The 21,372-nt window shown below is 40.6% G+C and overlaps 3 protein-coding genes across 10 annotated transcripts in view; 1 reads left to right on the top strand and 2 right to left on the bottom strand.

Moving 5' to 3' along the window:
• The window catches only part of ACADSB (acyl-CoA dehydrogenase short/branched chain), an 18,089-nt gene extending 12,484 nt beyond the window's left edge, over nucleotides 1–5,605 (bottom strand). Inside the window, exons 1-3 of one of the 4 annotated variants that reach the window (XM_083843761.1) lie at nucleotides 5,453–5,605; nucleotides 1,679–1,841; nucleotides 709–809 (exon numbers count right to left, since the gene is read on the bottom strand). In XM_083843761.1, the coding sequence (XP_083699887.1) occupies nucleotides 709–809; nucleotides 1,679–1,841; nucleotides 5,453–5,497 (309 nt within the window). In that variant the 5' untranslated portion in view covers nucleotides 5,498–5,605. Of the gene's footprint in view, nucleotides 1–197; nucleotides 280–614; nucleotides 810–1,678; nucleotides 1,842–5,452 lie in introns of those variants that run through there. The other 3 variants (XM_083843762.1, XM_083843763.1, XM_083843764.1) reach the window with 3 other exon arrangements.
• IKZF5 (IKAROS family zinc finger 5) lies at nucleotides 5,504–13,793 on the top strand. Of its 5 annotated transcripts, none has more exons than XM_083843756.1 (7): nucleotides 5,504–5,640; nucleotides 6,831–6,896; nucleotides 7,577–7,672; nucleotides 7,968–8,131; nucleotides 8,422–8,604; nucleotides 11,492–11,593; nucleotides 12,627–13,793. In XM_083843756.1, the coding sequence occupies exons 4-7, from the start codon at nucleotides 7,999–8,001 to the stop codon at nucleotides 13,568–13,570; spliced, it is 1,362 nt and encodes a 453-aa protein (XP_083699882.1). In that variant the 5' UTR covers nucleotides 5,504–5,640; nucleotides 6,831–6,896; nucleotides 7,577–7,672; nucleotides 7,968–7,998; the 3' UTR covers nucleotides 13,571–13,793. The 5 variants fall into 5 exon arrangements, with proteins under 5 accessions (XP_083699882.1, XP_083699886.1, XP_083699885.1 ...); XM_083843757.1 differs by lacking the exon at nucleotides 5,504–5,640 and adding an exon at nucleotides 5,842–5,979; XM_083843758.1 differs by lacking the exon at nucleotides 5,504–5,640 and adding an exon at nucleotides 6,250–6,268.
• PSTK (phosphoseryl-tRNA kinase) lies at nucleotides 13,567–21,372 on the bottom strand. The gene is made up of 5 exons (XM_083843768.1): nucleotides 20,920–21,372; nucleotides 20,506–20,734; nucleotides 20,044–20,119; nucleotides 19,462–19,555; nucleotides 13,567–19,250 (listed from the first exon to the last, which is right to left on the bottom strand). The coding sequence occupies exons 1-5, from the start codon at nucleotides 21,281–21,283 to the stop codon at nucleotides 19,045–19,047; spliced, it is 969 nt and encodes a 322-aa protein (XP_083699894.1). The 5' UTR covers nucleotides 21,284–21,372; the 3' UTR covers nucleotides 13,567–19,044.

The following is a 21,372-nucleotide window of genomic DNA, read 5'->3' as shown; positions in this document are numbered from 1 at the left end:
GTAAATATTTACAGATCCTTCCCCAAAGACCCAGATTCCTTCAATACCCTTAAAAAACTAACAATTTATCACAGAAGTTGATACACAACTTATGCAAGAAATAACAAACAAGTGCAGTACACAGGTCTATATACAGGTCTATATATACATCACTGACTAATTTGATTGCATTCTGCAGAACAATGGCAATCTCTAACCTCATGTTGAATATTTAGAGCTGTCATTGTATAAAACGATGTTCTCATCACAGACAAGCTTTAGGTTTCATAGCAGGAAAGGCTACAAGGAATGATAAACAGGTTATCTGCAACACAAGCCCTTCAGGTTGCCCAAAATGGACACAGAGGACTCCTGCTACCCTTTTCCAGCAACACTTATCAAAGTCATGCTGATTCTAGGATTCTACGCAATTTTGTTTATCCAAGGGGAAAAAAAAAAAAAAGAGGTGGGATAGAAAAGGAACTCAAGATGAAGAATGTGGTATGGGAGTGGTAAGATGGAAAGAATATCTCAGTAAAAGATGGAGAGAGATAATGTGGTAAAAGAGAAGAAAAAGTTGCCCTGGTGTTGATAAATTCAAATTTTTCAACAATTCATCGGTTAATTTGACTTACATCTCTCAATCTAAAAATCTGAAAAGCGGACAGCTAGAAATCCCTATCAGCAGTGTCACTTTTTGATTAAAAGATTAAGTAAAAGTGTGCAGACCCCTTGTTCAAACAATCCCTTTATTACAGAGTCTTCCATTTTCGAATTCTCATCCATTTTTTGCACCAAAGGTGCAACTCGTTCCTGAGCAAATTTTTTCACTGTAATGAAAAGAAAGAAACTGTGTAAGTATTCTAACACTCGAGGATCAATATAACAGTCATATGGTATTTCTGAGAGGTTATGCATATATTCTCTGACTCTCCCAGCCAATTTAATAAAAGGATGAGAAGTTGCCCAAGTGAAACGGAGTAATGTGCCACAACGCTCAATCATTGCTTTCTGAACTCAGCCACAAGTCTGTGAACTGAAACAAATACTTCCTATAGACTCAGAAACTTCAAAAACACCTCAGCAACACTTACATGACAGTAACTGACAGAAAAAAAAAAAAAAGAAAAAACATTTCAAATACACCCCTTATTTTGTTAGCTGTATCCTGTTCTTTATAAATTTAATCTGCAGTTTGGGAAGATGGTCTCAGGCTTTAAAACATATGGAGTGTACAAAATCCTGTAAATAAAACTGTTCCTTTTCAGCCTGAGCCTTTTATAAGCTCTCTCCCAGACGTGCAGGTTCTCGGTCTTTCACCTTTGCTCTGAGGACACCTCTTCTTCATGCAGGCCTGCCTACATTGCAGACACGCAGATCACATCTGTCACCATTCTGGGTATACCTGAAATCTCTGAAAACCAGCTGGAGCAGTTACCTGCAGCTGAACTAAGCGCTTGAGAAAGGGCACGAGTCAACGTCAGGCAACTTCACTGCTGTGATAGCAACAGCTTCAAACAGTTAATATTTATTTATGCAGAGTAAACTGCACTATGGTATGTGGAACTGTGCCATGGAAGCATGGAAAAAGAACTGAAATAACATCACATTCTTCTCTTGTGCACGAGAGCAGTTTTAAAATTAAGCAAAATCAGACAAAATTTCCCTTCTGAACTTTAACCCCACAGAAAATAGGTACCCATGTTTTTCAGCATTGTTTCCTCTTCAGTGAATGTCTGAAGCGGAGCATAGACAACTCCATCACTGGCTAGATTTGGCGCAAGTTCTGATCTGGAGGATCTAAAGACATACGGAGAAGCCCTCCAAGAAGCTGCCAAGTACGCTGGTATGTTTTTTTTCAGCTGTTGAAAACAAATACAGAACATCAGAACAGTTAATAGAATTTGTATCTGTATCTGTAGACTACTCTAATACTTTATATTTTAATACCAAAAATACTGTTTTACCCAGTGCATTTATTAAGTAACAGAATAGGAAATATAACTTACACTCAATTTACCTGGTATCTATTAATACAAAACAATTGTCTTTCTTGAAGTTTAACACGTTATTCTACAAAATATTCAAAACATTAATTTTAGTCGATTTTAATTTTTGCAGCAAATAAACCTCACTGATAGTACTTATTTTTAAAGACGATATTGCAAGTCTGCTGCAATATTCATAGTAATAAGCGTATATTTTGACAGAATTAATCTCTTCGTTTACATATATGATAAGAGTAAATGTAAAATAAGAATGTCTTTACAAAAGACCAGTCAACTTTAATAACAGATTTAATAAACTTTTAAAATAAACTTATTTATGTGATTTATGATTAACCTCTCCCTTCTCAGGAACTTCCTTCCATTCACCCATGACATAACAATTCCAAACGGCATCGAGAAGCAGTGGTTATCCATCCAAGAGAGCAGAGGCACTACACAGTGTTCTGCTGTATGGCAAATTGCACTAAGCATACATGGTAAAATCTTAGAAGCAATGAACAGAACACATAGTGGCTTTAGGGAGCAAGCTACACATAGCGATTAAGTGGGCGGACACAGATAACGTGACGGAATTAGTTTCGCATTTTGGAGAGCTATAAATTACTTACTATTCAAATAATTACTCAAGTAGGTAACAGCACGCTTTAGAAAGGAGCCCATTTTTTGGTTTGAAAGTTAATATACTTTCTAACAGTAAATTAAGTTCTTAGGATTTTTAAAAAGTTAATATAACAAATATGAGCTAGCTCAAAAAGTAACGGGCTAACAGTAACTACCCTGCTGCAAAACTTGTTTTGCATATTGAAAAAGAACAGCTCGACTGCCTGACCACAAAAGAGGCAAGACAGAAAAAAGGCTTTGCTTTCATAGCTCCCCAAACCCAACTAACTCTGTTGCTAATGTCTTCAGATCAGATCTTGGCTTGAGATTTCTTTCTCTATTGCTATGTCAGTCTGAAGTGCAGGCATTCATTTCTTATCAAGACAACTGCTGACAGAAACCCCTAGTAGAGACACAGCTGTGCCATAAAAATAACGTATATCTGAACATTCTCCTGCCAACATACATTTTTGCTGGCATGCACTCTTAACCCCACAGCAAGCAGACTGACAGGCTGTGCTGTAAACAGGCTGCTACTTCGCTCACAGAACGCAGGACAAGTCTGCAATGCACATCGTGATAGTAGCATTCCTCAAAAAACAGCAGAAACTCTGCGGTCAGGAACTAAAAATTCTTTTGATCCTTCCAATAATTACTCTATTCCATGTTAGCTTTCAATACCTGTCACCTCGCTGGCTGAAGAACTGATGTAAAACAGATCTGTGGACTCCTTTTGTCTTAGAGACAAGATACCCAGGTCAATTACAAGTAAGGAACTCAAACATTAGCACAACCAGTCATGCATGACAAAAAAAAAGTAAGAAGTTGTAATAGAGAAGACAGATATTGCTGTGAACATTCAATATTCATTCGTATTTGACACCCCTAGTCAGATAAAACAAATATTGACTAGCAGGGCTGATCCACAAATACCATGTTTAAATGATCAGAAGTGTTAGATAGCTCTAACACTTTCAACTGAGGACTAAGTTACTGGAGTCACCATAAGTCTTTGGATAAAACCAAAATAAGAGATGCTTAAACAGGGAAAAAATCCAAGGCAACCATGCTCTTGAAGCTGTCAGTGAGGAACTGGTTACACACAGAACATTCACCTATGGTAGGAACACGGTTTTGAGCTAGATGTGCAAGACTATTAAACATTTACCTGCCTAAGTCAGTGTTCTTGGTGAGGTCTACGAGGGAAAAAACATAAATATATACATATATACACACATGCATTTAACACAATAAGCTTCCTGTATAGTTATAGGACTACAAATCACATATACTCCCTGCTTATAGAATGCTTCTTCCACTACTTTACTTCCAAGTACAAAGAAAAGAGCATTTCTCTTTCATGGTGGCATAACCAGTGACAAACCACTGAGAACGTTTCACCAGTACTGCCAATGAGCTGCCAGGAAAAACGCACAGTGCCCTTTTAAGAATACAAAACTTTTTGAAAAGCTGCAAGTAGGTACGCTCACTATGCAATAAGCCAGTACTGTTGAAACAACTGGTAATACTCTGGGCATCACCTGTACTTTCCTTTATTGCACTTGAAGCTGGGATGCAGAATTACCAACCACACAGGTGAACACATCACTGAACGCACGCAGAGCACTCTGCCCCATGGGAAGCACAGATTTCATCATCCAGAGAAAAACTAACAGATTTTTCTCATATGCTTTCAGGAAAATGAGCAGCAGCTCAGCAAGGACAAGCATGAGTGTGCACAGCTATACTGACCGAGGTGACCTGCCACATGCCTGGCTGGCACGTGGAAGCTTTGCAGGGTAAATAGCTCAGCGTTTGTTACAGGTTGCAGCCTGTACTATGGCAGGGCTCCTCTTGGCAACAATGACAACGGTTTTGCAAAAGGTAGTGTGTAAGGTAGGCATTCCTTGAATTCACTTCCCCCGCCTGCCCCTTAGCAGAGACCATCTCCAGGCTTTCCCCCCTCCTCATAAGCTTTCACTTTTGGCTCTTCCTCTGCAACTAACTCACTTGTCACACTGCAGACACAGCTTGATGAACATTTGTTGATGCCTTATAGAGACGGCACTAGACAATAAAAGGAATTACTCATAACAGGGTTACCTCAAAAAGTCTTAAAACCAGCAGGATGACGCTGAAATGAAACCTACACTGGCAACCCACCCATATTCCTGTGGGTCTCCACTCTGTGTACTTCACTCCTGAGTATCAGCACAGCGCAGAAGCAATTGGTTTCGATTTCAGTATTTTGATTTAAAAAAAAACAACCATCATTGTTCCCAATTTTATTCTTAGAAATCATGCAGTCATATAGCATTACAAGCTCAGAGAGTTAATGTGCACATATGCTACTCAACTGCTTTGATACTGCTTCACTGCTTTTTCCTCCTTTTTTTTCCTGCAGGTAAGGCAATGATTTGTTCTCCTAGAAGATTCAGGCTGCCTGCCCTACTAAAAGCATATATTTGAAATGTGGCTCCTGGGCTGCTGATAAACCAAAAAAAAAAAAAAAATCAATGTTACCTCAACTCCTACCTTCACCTCAGCTCTTTAAAAAATTAGCTTATCTGTTTCCCTTCAGTTTTACAATCTGAAACGAGATTTTAATGCCGGTGGACGTGGCAGCACCATTAAGACATAAATAAATGGAAGACCACACAGCAGTGTATCTTTTCCTGAGCTCCCTTTCCCCTCCTCGATGGCTCTCCCTGCAGCAGGACCCCAGCCAGCCCCTTCCCAGCAGGGCAGCCCCACCACGGGCACCGTGCCGCCGGTTTGTTTCCTCTCTTTCCACGGTCTCATCGCGCCCCCAGCCGCTCTCCAGGAGGCCCCGGCCCGCCTCAGCCCCTCGCTGCGGGCTTCACCTTTGCGCCGCTCCTCAGCCCCCAGCCCGCCGCCGCCGCCGCCATCTTGTGGCACCGCCTCCCGCTGCCGACGCCGTCTCGCGAGGCTGCGGTGGGCAGGGCCGGGCCGAGCCGGGCCGGGCCGCGGGAGGCACAACAAAGATGGCGGCGGCCGGGGGCGGCGGAGGAGCGGGGCGGCGGCGGCTGTGGTGAGCGGCGCTGCGGGGCGGCCCCGGGGCCTCGCCCGCCCGCCCCTGACGGGCAGCGCCCGCCTCGGGCAGCCGGGGGTTATACCGGGGGGGAGCGGCACCCGTGGAAGGGCGGGCGGGCGGGTGGTGAGGGGATCGTTGGTGTGGCCGTGTCGCCGTCGCCGTCCCGAGGAGGTGTCCCCGTCCCCTCGGCGGCGGCTTGTCCCGGTGCTGCACCTGCGGGCGGCCAGCCCCGCTCCCCCTCCTGCTCCCTGAGAGGGTAGCGACGGGACGAGAGTCCTTCGGGTCCTTCGTCTGCGGTGCTCTACGTTTTAACGCGTTTTTACTGGAAAAGATGAGGTTATGTCAGAGATACACCCCCCTCTCTACCCCCTTTCCATTACTTCCCCCCCAATTTCCTTAAAGCGGGGTGCACAGGCATCCTCATAATCACCCTACTTTATACTCCAACAACCATAATTTCACAAGTAAGATCGAGGTTTCCTCGAATGCATCGCTGCTCGTGGCTTTCCAGTATCCAAGTTGCTTTCTCCAGCTGAATTCTTTGGGCAAAATACTCACAGGAACGCCTTTCGTCGAAGCACGTCCTACAGCGCTTCTCCCACCACGAACCCAGCCCGTACCCGTGGTGCGTGGAGCAGCTGCACCTGTGCAGCCCGTCAATAGCCAGCGTTGTGTGCACCCATTCAGCCTGGAGCAGGCAGAGCTGTGTGGAAAATGCTCTTTGTAAGGAGAACCGAAAGAATGTCTGACGTTACTGGCCCCCATTCAAGGGCACGAAACGTGAGCTGTTCCGCTCAGGTTCTGATAATTAAAATTGCATTTACTAGCTTGCGGTAGTGACATAGCGAGTGGCTGACCTATTATTCTTCGCTGAAAAGGGGAATTGTAAGTTTTCTGCTTTTAAAAAAAAAAGTATCACAGAAGGTTCTTATGTGCGTGCAGATGTAGAGGTTTGTTGTCAAATTGTGGTAAATTACCTACACTAAAATGGAAAGACGGATGTCTGCAAATTAAGTTGGTGAGATAAAGGAGGATCCCCCAAAATACTATCTATTCTCAATCTGATTTCTTAACGTTATAACTTGCTAGAAGATGGCTTGGTCAGGACTCTACATTATAATACATTGTCCTGTAGTCCTCTTCCATAATTTTAATTCATGCCCTGATATCTTTTCGTTTTGTTGCAGGAGACACCAACAAATGGAACACAAATTGACTTAAGCCTACGTGAGGCTGGTGACACCGAAAAAAGGGTAGGCAAAATTCACCTGTAACGATGTGTTCAAAACTAGTGCAACAGTATTAATAACAATGATAGTTGAGGGTACTTAGGTATGATGTGAAAGAACATATTCATCTGGATACAAAAAGTGAACTAATGCTTGTAAATGACTTTGAAAGTGCAGGAGAATGTGATTAAACATGATCTTGAACTCAGAACTCAGCTTTTGTATGTCACCTTTGTTCTGAGTAGTAAGTATGAGAAGACAAAGTTATTCATATTGGAAAAGTAGCACTGTAAGTGATTCTGATTATAATCTGCAGGAATAATAATAAAGCCTTTCTACAAGGCTTCTTTCTGGCTTTGCTAATCATGTAGTCACTTCCCAACATGAGACCGCATTACAGTTGCTATGACTGAATTCCCTGGCTGTGGGTTTTCTGGAGCCAGTTGTTCACCAGAGAAAACATTCAGACTATCAGTAAGATAAATGTGTCTTTCTGTGAGATAGATAGAGTGGATGGAGTCTTTGACATATTTTTACGGGAAATGTAGATGTTATAGTAAGATTTATAGCGGTAGAATGTTAGAACTTGTCTTCCAAAATATGTACATACATACGTATATACAGTCAAGTTTCGTTCTTAAAACCTGTGGCGGTTGGGAAGAATAATGAACTTATTTCCTTTATTTATTTTTTCTTCCTTTCAGGGAAATTGGGGAAGCTGTGCTCTGTGCTTTCTGTCTGACGTAACGGGAGTACATATTTGAGCATGCTTGCTACTTAGTAGGAGAACTAAAGTTCAGGTACAATCCATTTTAAAATACGAAAAAACAAGTCGAGCAATGTCTTGTTGACATTATGTCATTTTATCCAAATTTACATAGTCCTTATGTTACTGTTGCTGCAAATTATTTCCACACTAATACTTTTTAATGATCTTTAATGAGTTAAGAATTCTGAAAATCATATTCTTGTGGTTGTCAATTTATACATTTAGGCACAATACATGATGAAAGTAATCCCTCACTTTAAAAGTTGGTTTTATGATTGCATTCAAATTAAATGAAACTCATGATTTGAAAATATTTTTCCTTCTAGGCACAAGAGGTTGTAAACTTAAAGAGTGAATATGGGTGAAAAGAAGCCAGAACCTTTGGACTTTGTAAAAGACTTTCAGGAATATCTTACACAGCAGACTCACCATGTAAATATGATTTCTGGATCAGTTAGTGGAGACAAGGAAGCAGAGACTCTTCAGGGAGGTAAGCTAATTTCAGTGCAATGATTTATTTATTTTTTTGAGAATGACTGCACTGTTTACATTCCAGATAATTATGCACACTACTGCAATTGTATGGAAGCACCTCTAGGAGTAGTTTTCACATCACAAAAGTTGTGTATGTACTTTTATCTTAATCAGGGCTTGCTCTCATAGTTCTGTATGTCTGATGAGCAAGGGCATACAGAAGCAGCGATGTTTGGCATATTCTCACAGCAAAATAGCTAGTATCCCAGTGATTCTCTATTGAAATCTCTGTTGCGTTATTCACAGCTGGGACCGAAGGTGATCAGAATGGTCTGGATCATCCTTCTGTTGAAGTTTCACTGGATGAAAACTCAGGAATGTTAGTGGATGGGTTTGAAAGGACATTTGATGGAAAATTAAAGTGTCGATACTGCAACTATGCCAGCAAAGGAACAGCACGGCTCATAGAGCATATCAGAATTCATACAGGTATGCAATATTCTACGGTACTTTGCTGTGAGACATGGTGGTATTAGCTCAATGTTATGATTTGCATTGTGAGCAGCTGGCATCATCAAGCAGCTTGACAGTTCTTAAAGTTATCCCAGAATTAGACCTACTTCTCTTTTTCACGCCCGCTTAGCTGTATTGTTGCAAACTGCTGAATTCGAAGTAAGTATATTTGGGAGTAAAGTTCAGCATGAAAGCATCGATGCTTTTGAAGGGCCATAATGGTAACTTCTAGTTTTTCCTTGGTAATTAGAAGAGTTAGAAATGTATATGCTGCCACATGGGGGCTGTTCTTTCTCCGTTGTTTAATTAGGAAAATATTCCTGTTTTGCACAACATTGTGGATGTGAGAGTACTAAATGTAGTAATATGAGTGAACTACTCAAGTGTGAGGTCATATAAAATAAGTCATTAAAGAGAGTAATAAAAAGGAGAAAACTACTTATGTGGCTCGCTTAAGAGCATTTGCCACTGCTGAGTTTCTAAAACTGAAAAGCAAAGCTCACAATAAAGGTAAGAATACCCTAAAGTGTTTGTGAAGTTAGCTCTAACCTCTTGGCAATTGAGAGAAAATAAATGAAAGGGCTTTTTAAAGTCTGTCTTTGGTGCCTACATAGTATGTTGCACTGATATGAAAGACTTTATAGCTACTAATTACAGTAATGAGGGGCTGGGGATGAAGTCACATTCTGCAAAGAGTGGGAGTTGTTACAGGTTTTTGGTCTGGTGTGTATATGGACTGTCCAGAACTTCCAACTCTCACTTCAACTGTCTTGTGTAGGAGGCATCCTGGGAAATGCTTTGAAGGAAGCATATTGTAGTATCTTGGATATAATCCTAAATCCTTTTAGGTACAGTTGTTGTTAATCAGATGCTTGCTTTACTGTGAACCATTGTTTTTACACAGTAACTCCCAGGATGTACTTTTGGGAAGTCAGTGCTACTTGCATGGTCCTCGAAGTGTTGACCTGTTTTTACAGGGTGTAATGGGATAGAAGATGGCAAGCAACTAGAAATCAAGAGTTCTGAGGTTCAGACTCTGAAAATCTTTTAAGTTATTGTCTTGTGAATTTTCATTTACAAATTCCCAGTGGAAGTTTTGTGCCCTTTCAATAGGGGATAAAACACCCTGGTTTGTTTACCTATATTTGACACAGTGTTAACGCAGGGCTTGCTGCACACCTTGCAAAGCAGCAAGGTGTTTTGGAACTTTTTTTTGGCAACCGTTTTTGATAAATCAGTTACAGCTTCACCTACCATTTGCCTCAGATGGTATGTGGACAATGAGAGATTTTTCTTTCAACGGCTTTACTCTGTGCAGTGCTATTTCTGGGCTTGTGCAACAAGGATCATGTAGTAGGAGCAACTGTAGCAGTTTAGGATGACAAATGGTATTTAAAGATGCAGAGGTAACATCAACTTTAAAATTTCATGTCTTTTCAGTAGTGTATAGCTATTGCCATCTAAAAGCTTGCATCTCTAAGCCCCTGGTCAGTTGTCAACATGAGCAGATGGACTGCTAGAGCTGTGATGGGAAACATAAATTGCTGCTAGAAGATGTTGGTATTGTATCGTGTGTTTGCTGATTCTTGAGGTGTCTTTAATGGCTTGATATGCATGGGGTTCCTCAAACGATGACTGAAATAACGTGTTACTTCACGTTAAATGTCATACATCTTTGCTGTACCAAACAGCAAAAATGATGTTTTATTTTGTTAAGTATCAGAATATGGATAAAGCTACAGTGCCCACATTCCTTCTTATACTCTAGGAAGTTGCCTACCTTTCTTATACTCTCAGATCTTGGATGAACAGTTCATTTCTGTTCTCAAAATGCTGCTATTTTAGGGAGCAGAGGTCACTTAGTGGCTTGAGCTAGCAAAACAGTACCTGCTACGGATCGTGGTAATTTCCATACAGTTGTGGTATACAAAAGCAAGAAAGATTCCAATTAAAAATTTTGATGCTGAGAAATGTCCTCAAAATTTTTTGACCCAGTGGTTATTATTCAGAAGCCTTCCTTTTATCAGGAAAGCCCTTTTTAGTGTGAAGTGTAATACTTTGGGTTTCTGTCTTGGGTAACATCTCAAGTTGTAGTATATGGTATTTGTTAGCATTATCCCAAACCTGAACTTCGGTTAGTAAGAAAGACAAACAGCCTGTAAAACTAGCACTGCTTTGTATGATGTTTTTTGTTTCAAATAAATTGGTGGCTCTGAATCCAAGTTTTGGGAAACAGTGGAGCTTTACGTGTGGGATGTCTGTTGTCTCAGTGCTCCTGCAAGCGTTGTCAGTATTGGAGAGCGTATGTATGACTCATTTGATCAGCAAACCTTCACAAAGGCCCTAGGAAAAGGTAGCTGACTTGAAAATATGCATTGCTGTACTACAAAGTGATGGAGTATGAATTTATTTCAGTTTCAGAAAGCTAACCGGCAGTGAGAGAGGGATACAGGGGATATCAGCCTACTGTACATCAAAGAGCTTCTACAATTTGGATGTATCTTTGCATGGTGAATGCTTTATGAGCAGAACACTGGTACAAACATTTCCAGTACCTACTGAAATACCAGTGGCTTCCCAGTGCACTTCCCTCTGCCAGTCTGCTCACTTTTATAATACAGACAAGAATCTCAGGTTGCCAGAGAGAACTTTTTCTGCATTCTTTATCCTTTGCCTTTTTAACAATATATGTGATATCCTTAATTTTAATACTGCACTGCGTGGTGTCCTGATGGCAAGGCTGTTCTGCCGTTACCTTTAATGGCTCTTTCTGAAAGCCCCACTTTGTTCCGTTGTACACAGCCAGGGGACTCCAGAAAAAGGAAGGTTGTTCTTTGTTTTGTTTTGTTTGTTTCCACTAAAGGACAAGGACATCCAAGACCTGATTGTGGTTTTGCTCAGAAGCATGGTGAGGAAGCATGGCAAAGGGCTAAGACATGGATTGCATGGACTATGAAAGCTCAGAGTGAGTGAATCAGCATTATAATAGGGAAGTGGTAGTTGACCGGTAGCCTCAGAGCGATGTAAGTAAACAGATGATGCATCCTGGATAACATGCAAGTGCAGCGAGCTATCTGCTAAAGTAATTATGGTGCAGGCACGATCACACAACCATTATTAAGTGTAACTTAGAGCAGAATTAAATTCACGCAGAGTCTAACAGCAGTACGATTAGTAGTTCACCAGCTGTGTTGTATTAAGGACTTGTGACATGGGATGCAAATCTTTTTCTGTGGAGTGAAATAAGAACTTGTCTATGTGAATGGGCTTTCTGAATAAAGGGGATTTCTTTTCATTACATCCTTGTCTGTACCAATCTTTACATGTGTATCTGAGTACATGTATATGCTTATCAGAAAATCGTAGTTTCAGTTGGTACAGAGTAGCACAGAAATTGCTTTCTTGCCTCTTGAAGAGCCAATGATATACAAAAAAATAATCCTTTACTCACTACCCCTGGTTGTGATAACTCTTCAGCCACAGGATTCTTTTTGAAAACTCAGTTCTTGAGTGTATGCCTGTGTACATGGGTTATTTAGATAATAATTCCAGGATGTTTAAAAGTAGAAATGTTTGAAAGATAACAAAAGAATACCCTCCATCGTTGTTTAAACACAGTTACCAGTAAGAAAATCACAGTACAGACATTACTGTAGCCTACTGCTTGTGTGCTTTAAAGGTGAGGTGGAGTTTGGATCTAGTGAGCGCACCACACAGACATCCCTGCATTCAGTGCTCGGCATTGTTGCTGCAACTCCTACTCAGGTTACCTGTTATGCTAGTTCCGCTCACAGTTTTTTGATGCTCTCTCACTTGGGAGAGGCAGACATGTCTAACTTCACTCCACTATTCCACCAAATACCCAGCTAAAGCCAAGACTAGCTGCAATTCTGAAGCTGCATTTGAACTATTTGATTAGCAGCTCACAGTTAGCTACTTTCTGTTCCATGTAAAGCCTTTTCAAGTGAGATGCTCTAGTATCTATTTTAATTTTCCAGGTGAGAAGCCACACAGATGCCATTTGTGTCCCTTTGCATCAGCTTATGAACGCCATCTGGAAGCACACATGCGATCACATACCGGTGAAAAACCGTACAAGTGTGAGTTGTGTTCCTTCCGCTGCAGTGACAGAAGCAACTTATCTCACCACCGGAGGCGCAAACATAAAATGGTGCCTATCAAGGGTACAAGGTCTTCCCTAAGCAGCAAGAAAATGTGGGGGGTTTTGCAGAAGAAGACCAGCAACTTGGGGTACAGCAGAAGAGCATTAATTAATTTGAGCCCACCTTCCATGGTGGTTCAGAAACCGGACTACCTTAACGATTTTACTCATGAAATCCCAAATATCCAGACTGAAGCATATGAGAGCATGACAAAACCATCCCAGAGCAGCGGGTTGCCAAGAGATCCACAAGACCTTATGGTAGATAATCCTTTAAACCAGCTATCTACGCTAGCCGGACAGTTATCTAGCTTGCCGCCTGAAAACCAAAATCCAGCCTCTCCTGATGTTGTTTCCTGTCAAGATGAAAAGCCTTTCATGATACAGCAGCCTACTGCACCTGCAGTCGTTTCGGCTGTGTCAGCAAGTATTCCTCAAAGTTCATCTCCAACCAGCCCAGACCCCCGGCCCGCACACAATCAGAGGAACTACAGCCCAGTGGCAGGGCCGAGCAGCGATCGCAGTGCCCACACCAGTACTCCCAGCATAAGCAACAGCCAACCAAGTACTCCAGCTCCCACCCTGCCGGTTCAGGACCCTCAGCTTCTGCATCACTGCCAGCACTGTGACATGTACTTTGCGGACAATATCCTTTATACTATTCACATGGGATGTCATGGATTTGAAAATCCTTTTCAGTGCAACATATGCGGGTGCAAGTGTAAAAATAAGTATGACTTTGCTTGCCATTTTGCAAGAGGACAACATAATCAACATTGAGAACATGCTTTCATTTATTTTTTTTTAACATATGACAATATATTTTTCATACTTGCTGAAGGAAAGCTTGCACGTTCCCCATAAGGAATCTTCACGTTAAACAATTGGAAAAAGGAGGCAAACTTACTTCTTTGTTGTCATAAAACTTGCCAGAGGAGTTTTGTATAACGTGGTTGTTATTTTATATGTAGCCTTTCAAAAAAAAAAAAAAAAAAAGGAAAAAGCAAGTGAAGGTGTTATAAGAATTGGAATGCATTAAGATGTTTCGGTTGCTAAATTTAAGTTGCTTGCACTTAAAATCCCAATAAACATTCTACAGATGTAGAAGCAGAGCACATGTCCTGAAACATAGGATGCAATTACGAGATTATTTACCAGGCAAGATAAAATGTTAACCATTAACTATGAAGGGTGAATGCAATGACATGTGGTTACTTTGGAGACATACTTATCCTTGAAAACTTAGCTACTATCAAGCTGAAATCACAAACAGAGGCAACTTTCACGTACAAATTCAATTGGATTTAAAAGTTAACTTTAATCTGATTAAGGTTAGTATGTTTTTACTTAGTATAGCGCAGACTCTTCATGCTAGGGCTCGAACACTATTATTTTTAAGACACCTCGCAAAATTAGAATATAAAGGTTATTGTGAATTAACCTCTGGTAGGAAAAAAGAGCCTGGCATTCACTAGTTGAGTAAAGAAAAATTAAACATGACAACTTGTTTTAAACTACACTTACCGAAATTTTGTGTCCTTCTTTTTAAAAGGAGGTAATTCTTCACAGACAGTCATAATAGAGAGCTCGTAGAACTAATACAGATTCAGTGAGACTTTAACTGCCTTAAACTAATTTGTACACATATTTAAAATTTGCACAATTAGTCTTCTGTCTTGCTGATAGGAGTTCTAATAGAAACAAACAAGAGGTTTACAAATTAAAAGTAGTTTGTTCGGTTTTCTCTTGGGCTAAGCTACAACTGGTAGGTTGCATATATGTTTGAAAGTTTTGGAATCTAGGTTGTTGTAAACTTCAGCTAACTTGGAAATCAGTTTGTCTTGTCCCCTCCCTAAATTTGTTATCCTTTTGGTGTGCTAGAAATCAGGGGAAGAGGTTGTGCATTGTTGTTTTTCTTTTCCTTTTTTTTTTTTTTAAAAAAAAAAAAAACAAACAGGTCATGTAGTAGGCAGGCAAAGGAATACTGGCTGGCTACGTTTGAAGTCATTGTGATTAATATTGTAGGTGGCAAATGGTCACTAAAGATGTACACAAAGTCCATTGCACATTTATTTTTTTTAATTCTGTACATCTTACTTTAGAAGCACCTAGGCTAATGGACAGGCACTTTAATATAAACCTAATAAAACATCCTACTAAAATTAATAGAAGCTTTTGATATGCTACGTAGGAATTTGTAATGTTTCAAAAAAGGGAAGAACTGTTACTTTTCCCATATTTAGACGTGCACTTTTACCTTAGTTTGTCTTAGCTGAGACAAATTAAAGCTTCCCTGATATTCTCCTTTTACTATCAGCAAAATATGTCAGAAAATATAATTTGTTAAAAGTAGGAAGAAGATTTGATTAATGTTCTGGAAGTCAGAGGCTGCAATCTGAATAGCAAATGTTTGGCTTATTCAGATTTGTATTGTCATGGGAGCCAAAGCTCCAATGGAAGAACTTACAATGACTTCAGTGTTAGATCAATATGCAGGAAAAAAATGCTTCTGGAAATGTTGGCATGGGAAGTAATTTTCAGTTGAATGAATTAGAAATTTGGGAACTGAGTACACTTCTCTACATCTTATTTATCTGCTGTTGAATTTTCCATGCTGAAATAACTAGTTGAAGGAACTGGATTCTTGTCCATACCTAGTTAAGGGGATTAGAAATACTCCGTTTCGGTGTTTCCAAGGCAGTGAAGGTTAAGGATAACACGCTGTCACTCCTAAAAATGTTTTGTTTTCTGGTTTGTGTAACTGAGAATATAATTTCCATTTTACGTAATGAAATTCTTTATAATCCCCTAATATCCCTTTGTTGCTTTATACTTTTAAAATTTATTTTCAGAAGGAAAACAGCGATTCTGTATGCAGAAACTGATATGCAGAGGACCTGGAGTCATCTACTTGCATGTCTTTTTGCATTTTAGAGACTACAGTAAAGTTGGTAAACTGAAATTTAGTTGGAATTTATTGCTCCTGTACAGATTTTGTAACAAGACCCTTCCAGTCAAAGAACAATATAGAAATGATAGATCTTTTGATCACGTTTACACAATCGACAATCTAAATTCGGCTAAAATATAGCATTAGTACCCCAAACGTTGAAGAATGTAATTTATAGTAGTAATTTATAGAGGCCATTTTCCTTGCCTTTTGACAGATGGTGTAAACTTTTATTCCTAGGTTTTAGCAGCTACAAGGAAGCTTCTCAAATTGTGTTGCTACAAGGAGTAACTTCCAATTCTGAATAACGCAGATTGCAACAGCTAAGTTGTCTTTGGTTCGTGGCTCCAGTCCTTGTCCCTCTCGATACCGGTAGGGAGATAAACTCCAATGTGCACAAACGTTGAGATTTCATTCTTCTGTTCTTTATACCACTTCTGATCTATTAGGATTTTCATTGTCAATGCCCCTAAATGTTACAGACTTTTCTTTTGGTAAAGGCTAATGACTTGGTGATTTAGAAAAAATGACTTGTGAACCATAATTCCCCTGAAAGAAATTTTAGGTAGGAGAACAGTTAGGTCAGTAATAGAAGGAGCTGCTAGCAAGAGGAAGCCTGCATGACGTTATTGAAAAGGGGATCTCTGTTGAGGGGGAACATTTTCTTAATAATAGAACTCATTTCATTGGGAAAAAAAAAAAAAAGGACCCCAAACCTTGCAAACTATTATGTAGCAGTATTTTAATACTGCTGACTTCATATCAGTTTCTACTTTGAATTTCCCTAGGAAAAGAGAACTATCTTGAACATCTAAAAACTGAACAATTACAAAAACATTTTTCCTCCCTTCTGTGTGCAAGCTCCCATTTGCGAGGGAGTGGTTCTTAGGCAGCAGCAGGCTTTAGTGTTCACTGCTTGATCCTCAACCAGATCTGGGGGGTGGATCCCTGTTACCTGCTTAGTCCTTCACAGAGAGTCAGCTTCTGGACTAGGATTCCTAGTTTTTCAACCTAATACTGTGTGTTCGGTTGTGCCAAACTACACCTATTTCCTTCCAACTACTGAGTAGGTTTGGAAGGTGTATTTTGACATTAGTTTTTCATAATGCTGTACATACTATTTACTATAATTTAAAGAGCAGAATTAGTACTGGAAATTTGTTTTAGGGTATTATGGTCCTGACAATTCCCATGCACAGGTAGGCCTTATTCATTCAGAGTCAATGTCAGGATCTGTAGGATCAAGTCCTCAGCAGGACTTCCCACATTGAGTTCTCTGTGCTACACTGCATTAACTTAAAAAAATAAAAATAAAAAATCCTTATATTATAAGGTGGTGATTAACATCTTTACTTGTATTAACAGGGAAGTTTGGGAATGAGCTAATTTTTTTTCTATAGTTTCACTCTGTTAAATTCTGTAGTTGCAAAACATTAACTTTGTGAGTTTTTTGTTTTTATTGTAATAGACTGTTTTATAGATTTGTTGACATTTTTAACATGCACTATTTATAGCACTCTTAATACAGATTTAGTATTTTGAGAAGGAATATTCCAATGAACACGCAAATATTAGATTGAATATCTTGGTAGCTTATCTCAGTTAATACTCTTAAACCTCAGTTAATACTTTTACCAACTGTGAAGCAGCTAATAGGGAACAGTAATAGTTGTTTTTTCACAGATACAATGTTTAGACAAAGTTAATTTTGACATGAATTGTTGATTGGCATTTTTATATAAAATTTAAAGACGTGTTCCAACATTGTTTCCTAGCAAAATTATCTGTTGCTATTTGTTCTGTTACAGAATGTTTTGGGGTTTTGCTTGTTTGCTTTTTGTTTCTTTTTGACGAAGGGAATGTAATTTAGAAGTCTTCACTGGCAAGTTTTTTATTAATTTTAAGCTCCTTTGAAAATCTACAGCAAATGGATGTTCTGCTGCAGGAAAATCTATCCCCTGCTGAAGCATTTTTCATTGAGCAATCTTTGTGTATGTGCTTCTGAGTACCTGCTTTGTTAATATGTATTTCAATGTAAAGAGCATATTTTGTATGCAAAACCGAAACCTGTTAGAGTTGTATTTTACAATTTTATTGTGTAGTGAATGTTTTCAGAAGACAAGCTTAATTCTGAAATAACTTGACTGTATCTAGTGCAGTTCATGGTGTGGAGCTTTGCTTTTGTAAGATAAGAATAAAATAACGCTTTCTAATTAAGTTAGTGATTATGCTGTAGTAATTCTTCTCAACAGCTGGAACTGGTGCACTGCTTGTGAACTGCTTGTGTGTGACTTAGGTCGTCTAAGGTATGGCAGTAAGCTTTTGAGTAAGCAAGAAACAGTACATTTATGTTTGTCTGCTTAATTGAAGATACTTGATTTTAGAACTGAACCAGGGCACTCTTGTTACTCTTTTCCACTGTTCATCTTTCACATTTGTTCATCTTCCAAATACTTTGTTTCCTCATATTCTGATTTCCTTATTAGCAACAGTGCTTGCATGTCTGAAAGCACAATTTTCATCATGGTAAGGTAGTTGTCACTGTGCATGGAATTTATACGTATGTTATTCTTTGTGACTTTGAAGGCAGCACCAAATTTTAAGTTCCTTTGGACATCCAAGTTATTCCCACACGCATGCATATGTGCACACAGTTCTCAGAATCTCAATTTAATGCATCTCAAATCTCTTGTTCTTTGTAGAGTTGCTGTCAGGGAAACAAGTAGAGAGCCCATGAGCCTGATCTAAAAATTGGACTTAAGAAACTGAAGCTTCATTGGAGCTTAGATGTCTACATGCTGACATTGGAACTACAGTTCATTGTCAACCCACCTAATGCTTAAAATGCTAAACTTCTTGCTTTTATACCTTTCCAGGCACAAAAGAGCTGTGGAAATGCTCAGCTACCTGTTTTGAGAGCTGAGCAGGTTTCCATCCAAGCTGCTCTTCAAAACCACAGCTGGATGATGTTCTGAGAAAGCTGATCCAGCTTGAAGTTGGTCCTCTTTGAGGGAAGTTGGACTTGATGACTTCTTGGTGTTCCTCCCAGGCTAAATTTTTTGTGATTCTGTCAAATTTAAAACCTAAGGATGGCTTCTTGTTGGCTTGCCCTCTGAAGTCAAACAGTGTGCTAGCTTGTTTCTGTTCTATAACATGGGGGCAGGAGTCATAGATGGCTTCCTTCTCTGGAGGCTCGAGCTCTCAGATATTTTCAGCAGTACTGCTAAAGTAGTATTATGTTTTTAATGCTTTTTATTCTTAAAAGCAATCCAACACTGTCATTATTTTAAAATATACTCTGTCATTATTTTAAAATATATTTATTAACTACACTGGTTGCCTCACATTGGAATGAAGAAAATACACTTGTAGCAGGGTCAAAAGAGTGATTTTGTTGGCCAGTTTGATTATTCAGATGAGTTTCTTGCCGCAAATCTTCCAAAAATGCTGCTTTGAGTTTGTTGAGTTCTTCTGCCAGGCTCTTCATCTCACTTGGAAGCACGTTTTTATCTTAAAGAAAATGAAAGCCAACATCTTTATGTTAATTTTTAAAAATAAAATTTACAGACTTTGGCTCACATTCTACAAGTAACTTTGACAAGACTTCTGACGGATACTGCCTCAGTCACACCTGCAGGGCTGTAATTCCAGTTTACTCTGAGGGAATTCCACAGGTTTAGTCCTACATTGCCAGCTAGCACCTACAATATACTTCACATACCTTTTGCCTCCTTCATTGTTTGAGAGATGACTCGTCGGCATGTCTGATCAGCTTGATGGACAGTACTAGCTGCACAGGCCACTCGATCTGCTTCCTAGCCAAAATGGCCATGAAAGTGAGAACACATGCAAACACATTAAGTTCATCTAGATTGTTACCAGCTTTTGAAATAGTCCCTCTTCAAAAGCAAGTAACGTGAACACTAACTCAGTGTCCTGCACGGTGAGCATCTGCTCCTTTCAATTCTGAGGCAGAGTGCAACTGTCAGGCACATAAGTGACATTAAGAAGCGAACTTTATTTTCCTAAGTGTGACGTGTCAGCTCCAAAAGGCATTCTTGTTACTGCTGTAGAATATACAACAGTACGCTTAAAAGTAGTTCAAACTTGATCTTAGAGGTCTTTTCCAACCTAAATGATCCTATGATTTCAAGTAGGATCAACTTTTATGTACATGGTTTTGCAACCAACTGCTATAGATCAATCTCAATTTTTGTCACTGTGGTGATCTGAGTACAATTCACGAATAAATTCATTCACCATCATCTGAAAGAGCTGTGACTTTTAAGACAAGTACTTCTACCTTCTGCTCAGTATTTTCCTCATTTTGCTTCACTGGATTTTCCAAAGCAGTGGCCAGCAAATTAATTATCTGTGCACTGAGAAAAAAAAAAACAATAGAGAAAAACATCGATCAAACAGTTTTGCTGAATATTTTTCTTTCTGCCTCATGGCAGAAAAAATGCAAATTTTCAGTTAAACTTATGAGACAGTGAGATAATCTTAGATAGCAAGTTAGACGAAAAACATTTACAAGTAAAACCACAGCCACAACCTCCAGTCTTAATGTTTCAGACAATGTACATGAATTCTCAACAGTTTGGAAACTGACTTAACTTTTGTGTTAACTCCACAAAGAAGGATGGCTGTGAGTTCCCAACAACTGATGTGTGTCGTGTGTAACTTCCAAAGATTGCCACAAGGAGTGTTTTTAAAATATTGTTTAGATTCAGTAAAAAAGCCTGTTTGTGGAAAGAGAACTTACTAAAAGCCCTTCATCAATGCCGCATCATACTCTTCCTCTGAGGGGCATTCAGGACTTTTCAGGACGAGGCTGTTCTGCTCCCAGGCGTATTTCTTGGGGTCCGGCAGTTCTATTCTTGTCGCCATCAGCCGCATCGTCTCGTCGGGGACCGGGTGACTCCTCAGGCGATTCCTCTGCAAGCACTGTTCAAGCGGGCACTCCAGAAATAACTGGCAGAAGCTCAGGGAATCTATGAGAAGATAAAGGGAGAATTTTACCTTCACGGCTGTGCAAGAAGTAGTTTCTGAGGGAAGAGCTCTGTGAGCGCCAGTGGTCTCATAACCCAACGACACAACCTTTGGACGCCGCAGCAAGCGAGGGGCCGCTACAGCAGCCTGCCTTTTGCCCCAGAAGCCGACAACGAAGCGCGATTACACTTGCGAGCCAGCTGGTACACCTCGTATCGCATGCTCCGGTAGTAGAAGTTGTCATCCAGGACGATGCAGAGCGGCCCGGCGGCGGCCCCCGGCTCCGGCGGCCCCGGCTCGGCGCAGGCCGGCGGGGCCCTCAGGAGGCGCTCCAGGTGCCTCAGCACCTCCCGCCGCCGCCGCTTCCAGCCGGGCTCCGCCGGGCCGGGGGCCTCCTGCGGGATCAGCTCGTCGTAGGCCAGCACGGCGCAGTCCCAGCCCTGGCGGGGCGGCAGGAGGCGGCGCAGGGCCCGGCTCAGCGTGGACTTGCCGGCGGCCGGCAGCCCGCACAGCAGGCACAGCACCACACGGCCGCCGCCCGACCGCTCCATCGGGCCCCGTACCCGGCCCCGCCGCTGCTCGGAGCCGGGAGCAGGAGCAGGGTTGGGTGTCCCCGGCCCTACCGGCGTCCTCTGGCGGC

Source organism: Anser anser, assembly GCF_964211835.1.
Source record: "Anser anser genome assembly, chromosome: 7".
Lineage (NCBI taxonomy): Eukaryota > Metazoa > Chordata > Aves > Anseriformes > Anatidae > Anser > Anser anser.
Note: the sequence above shows the minus strand (reverse complement) of the source record. Positions and strands in the feature narration are given on the sequence as shown.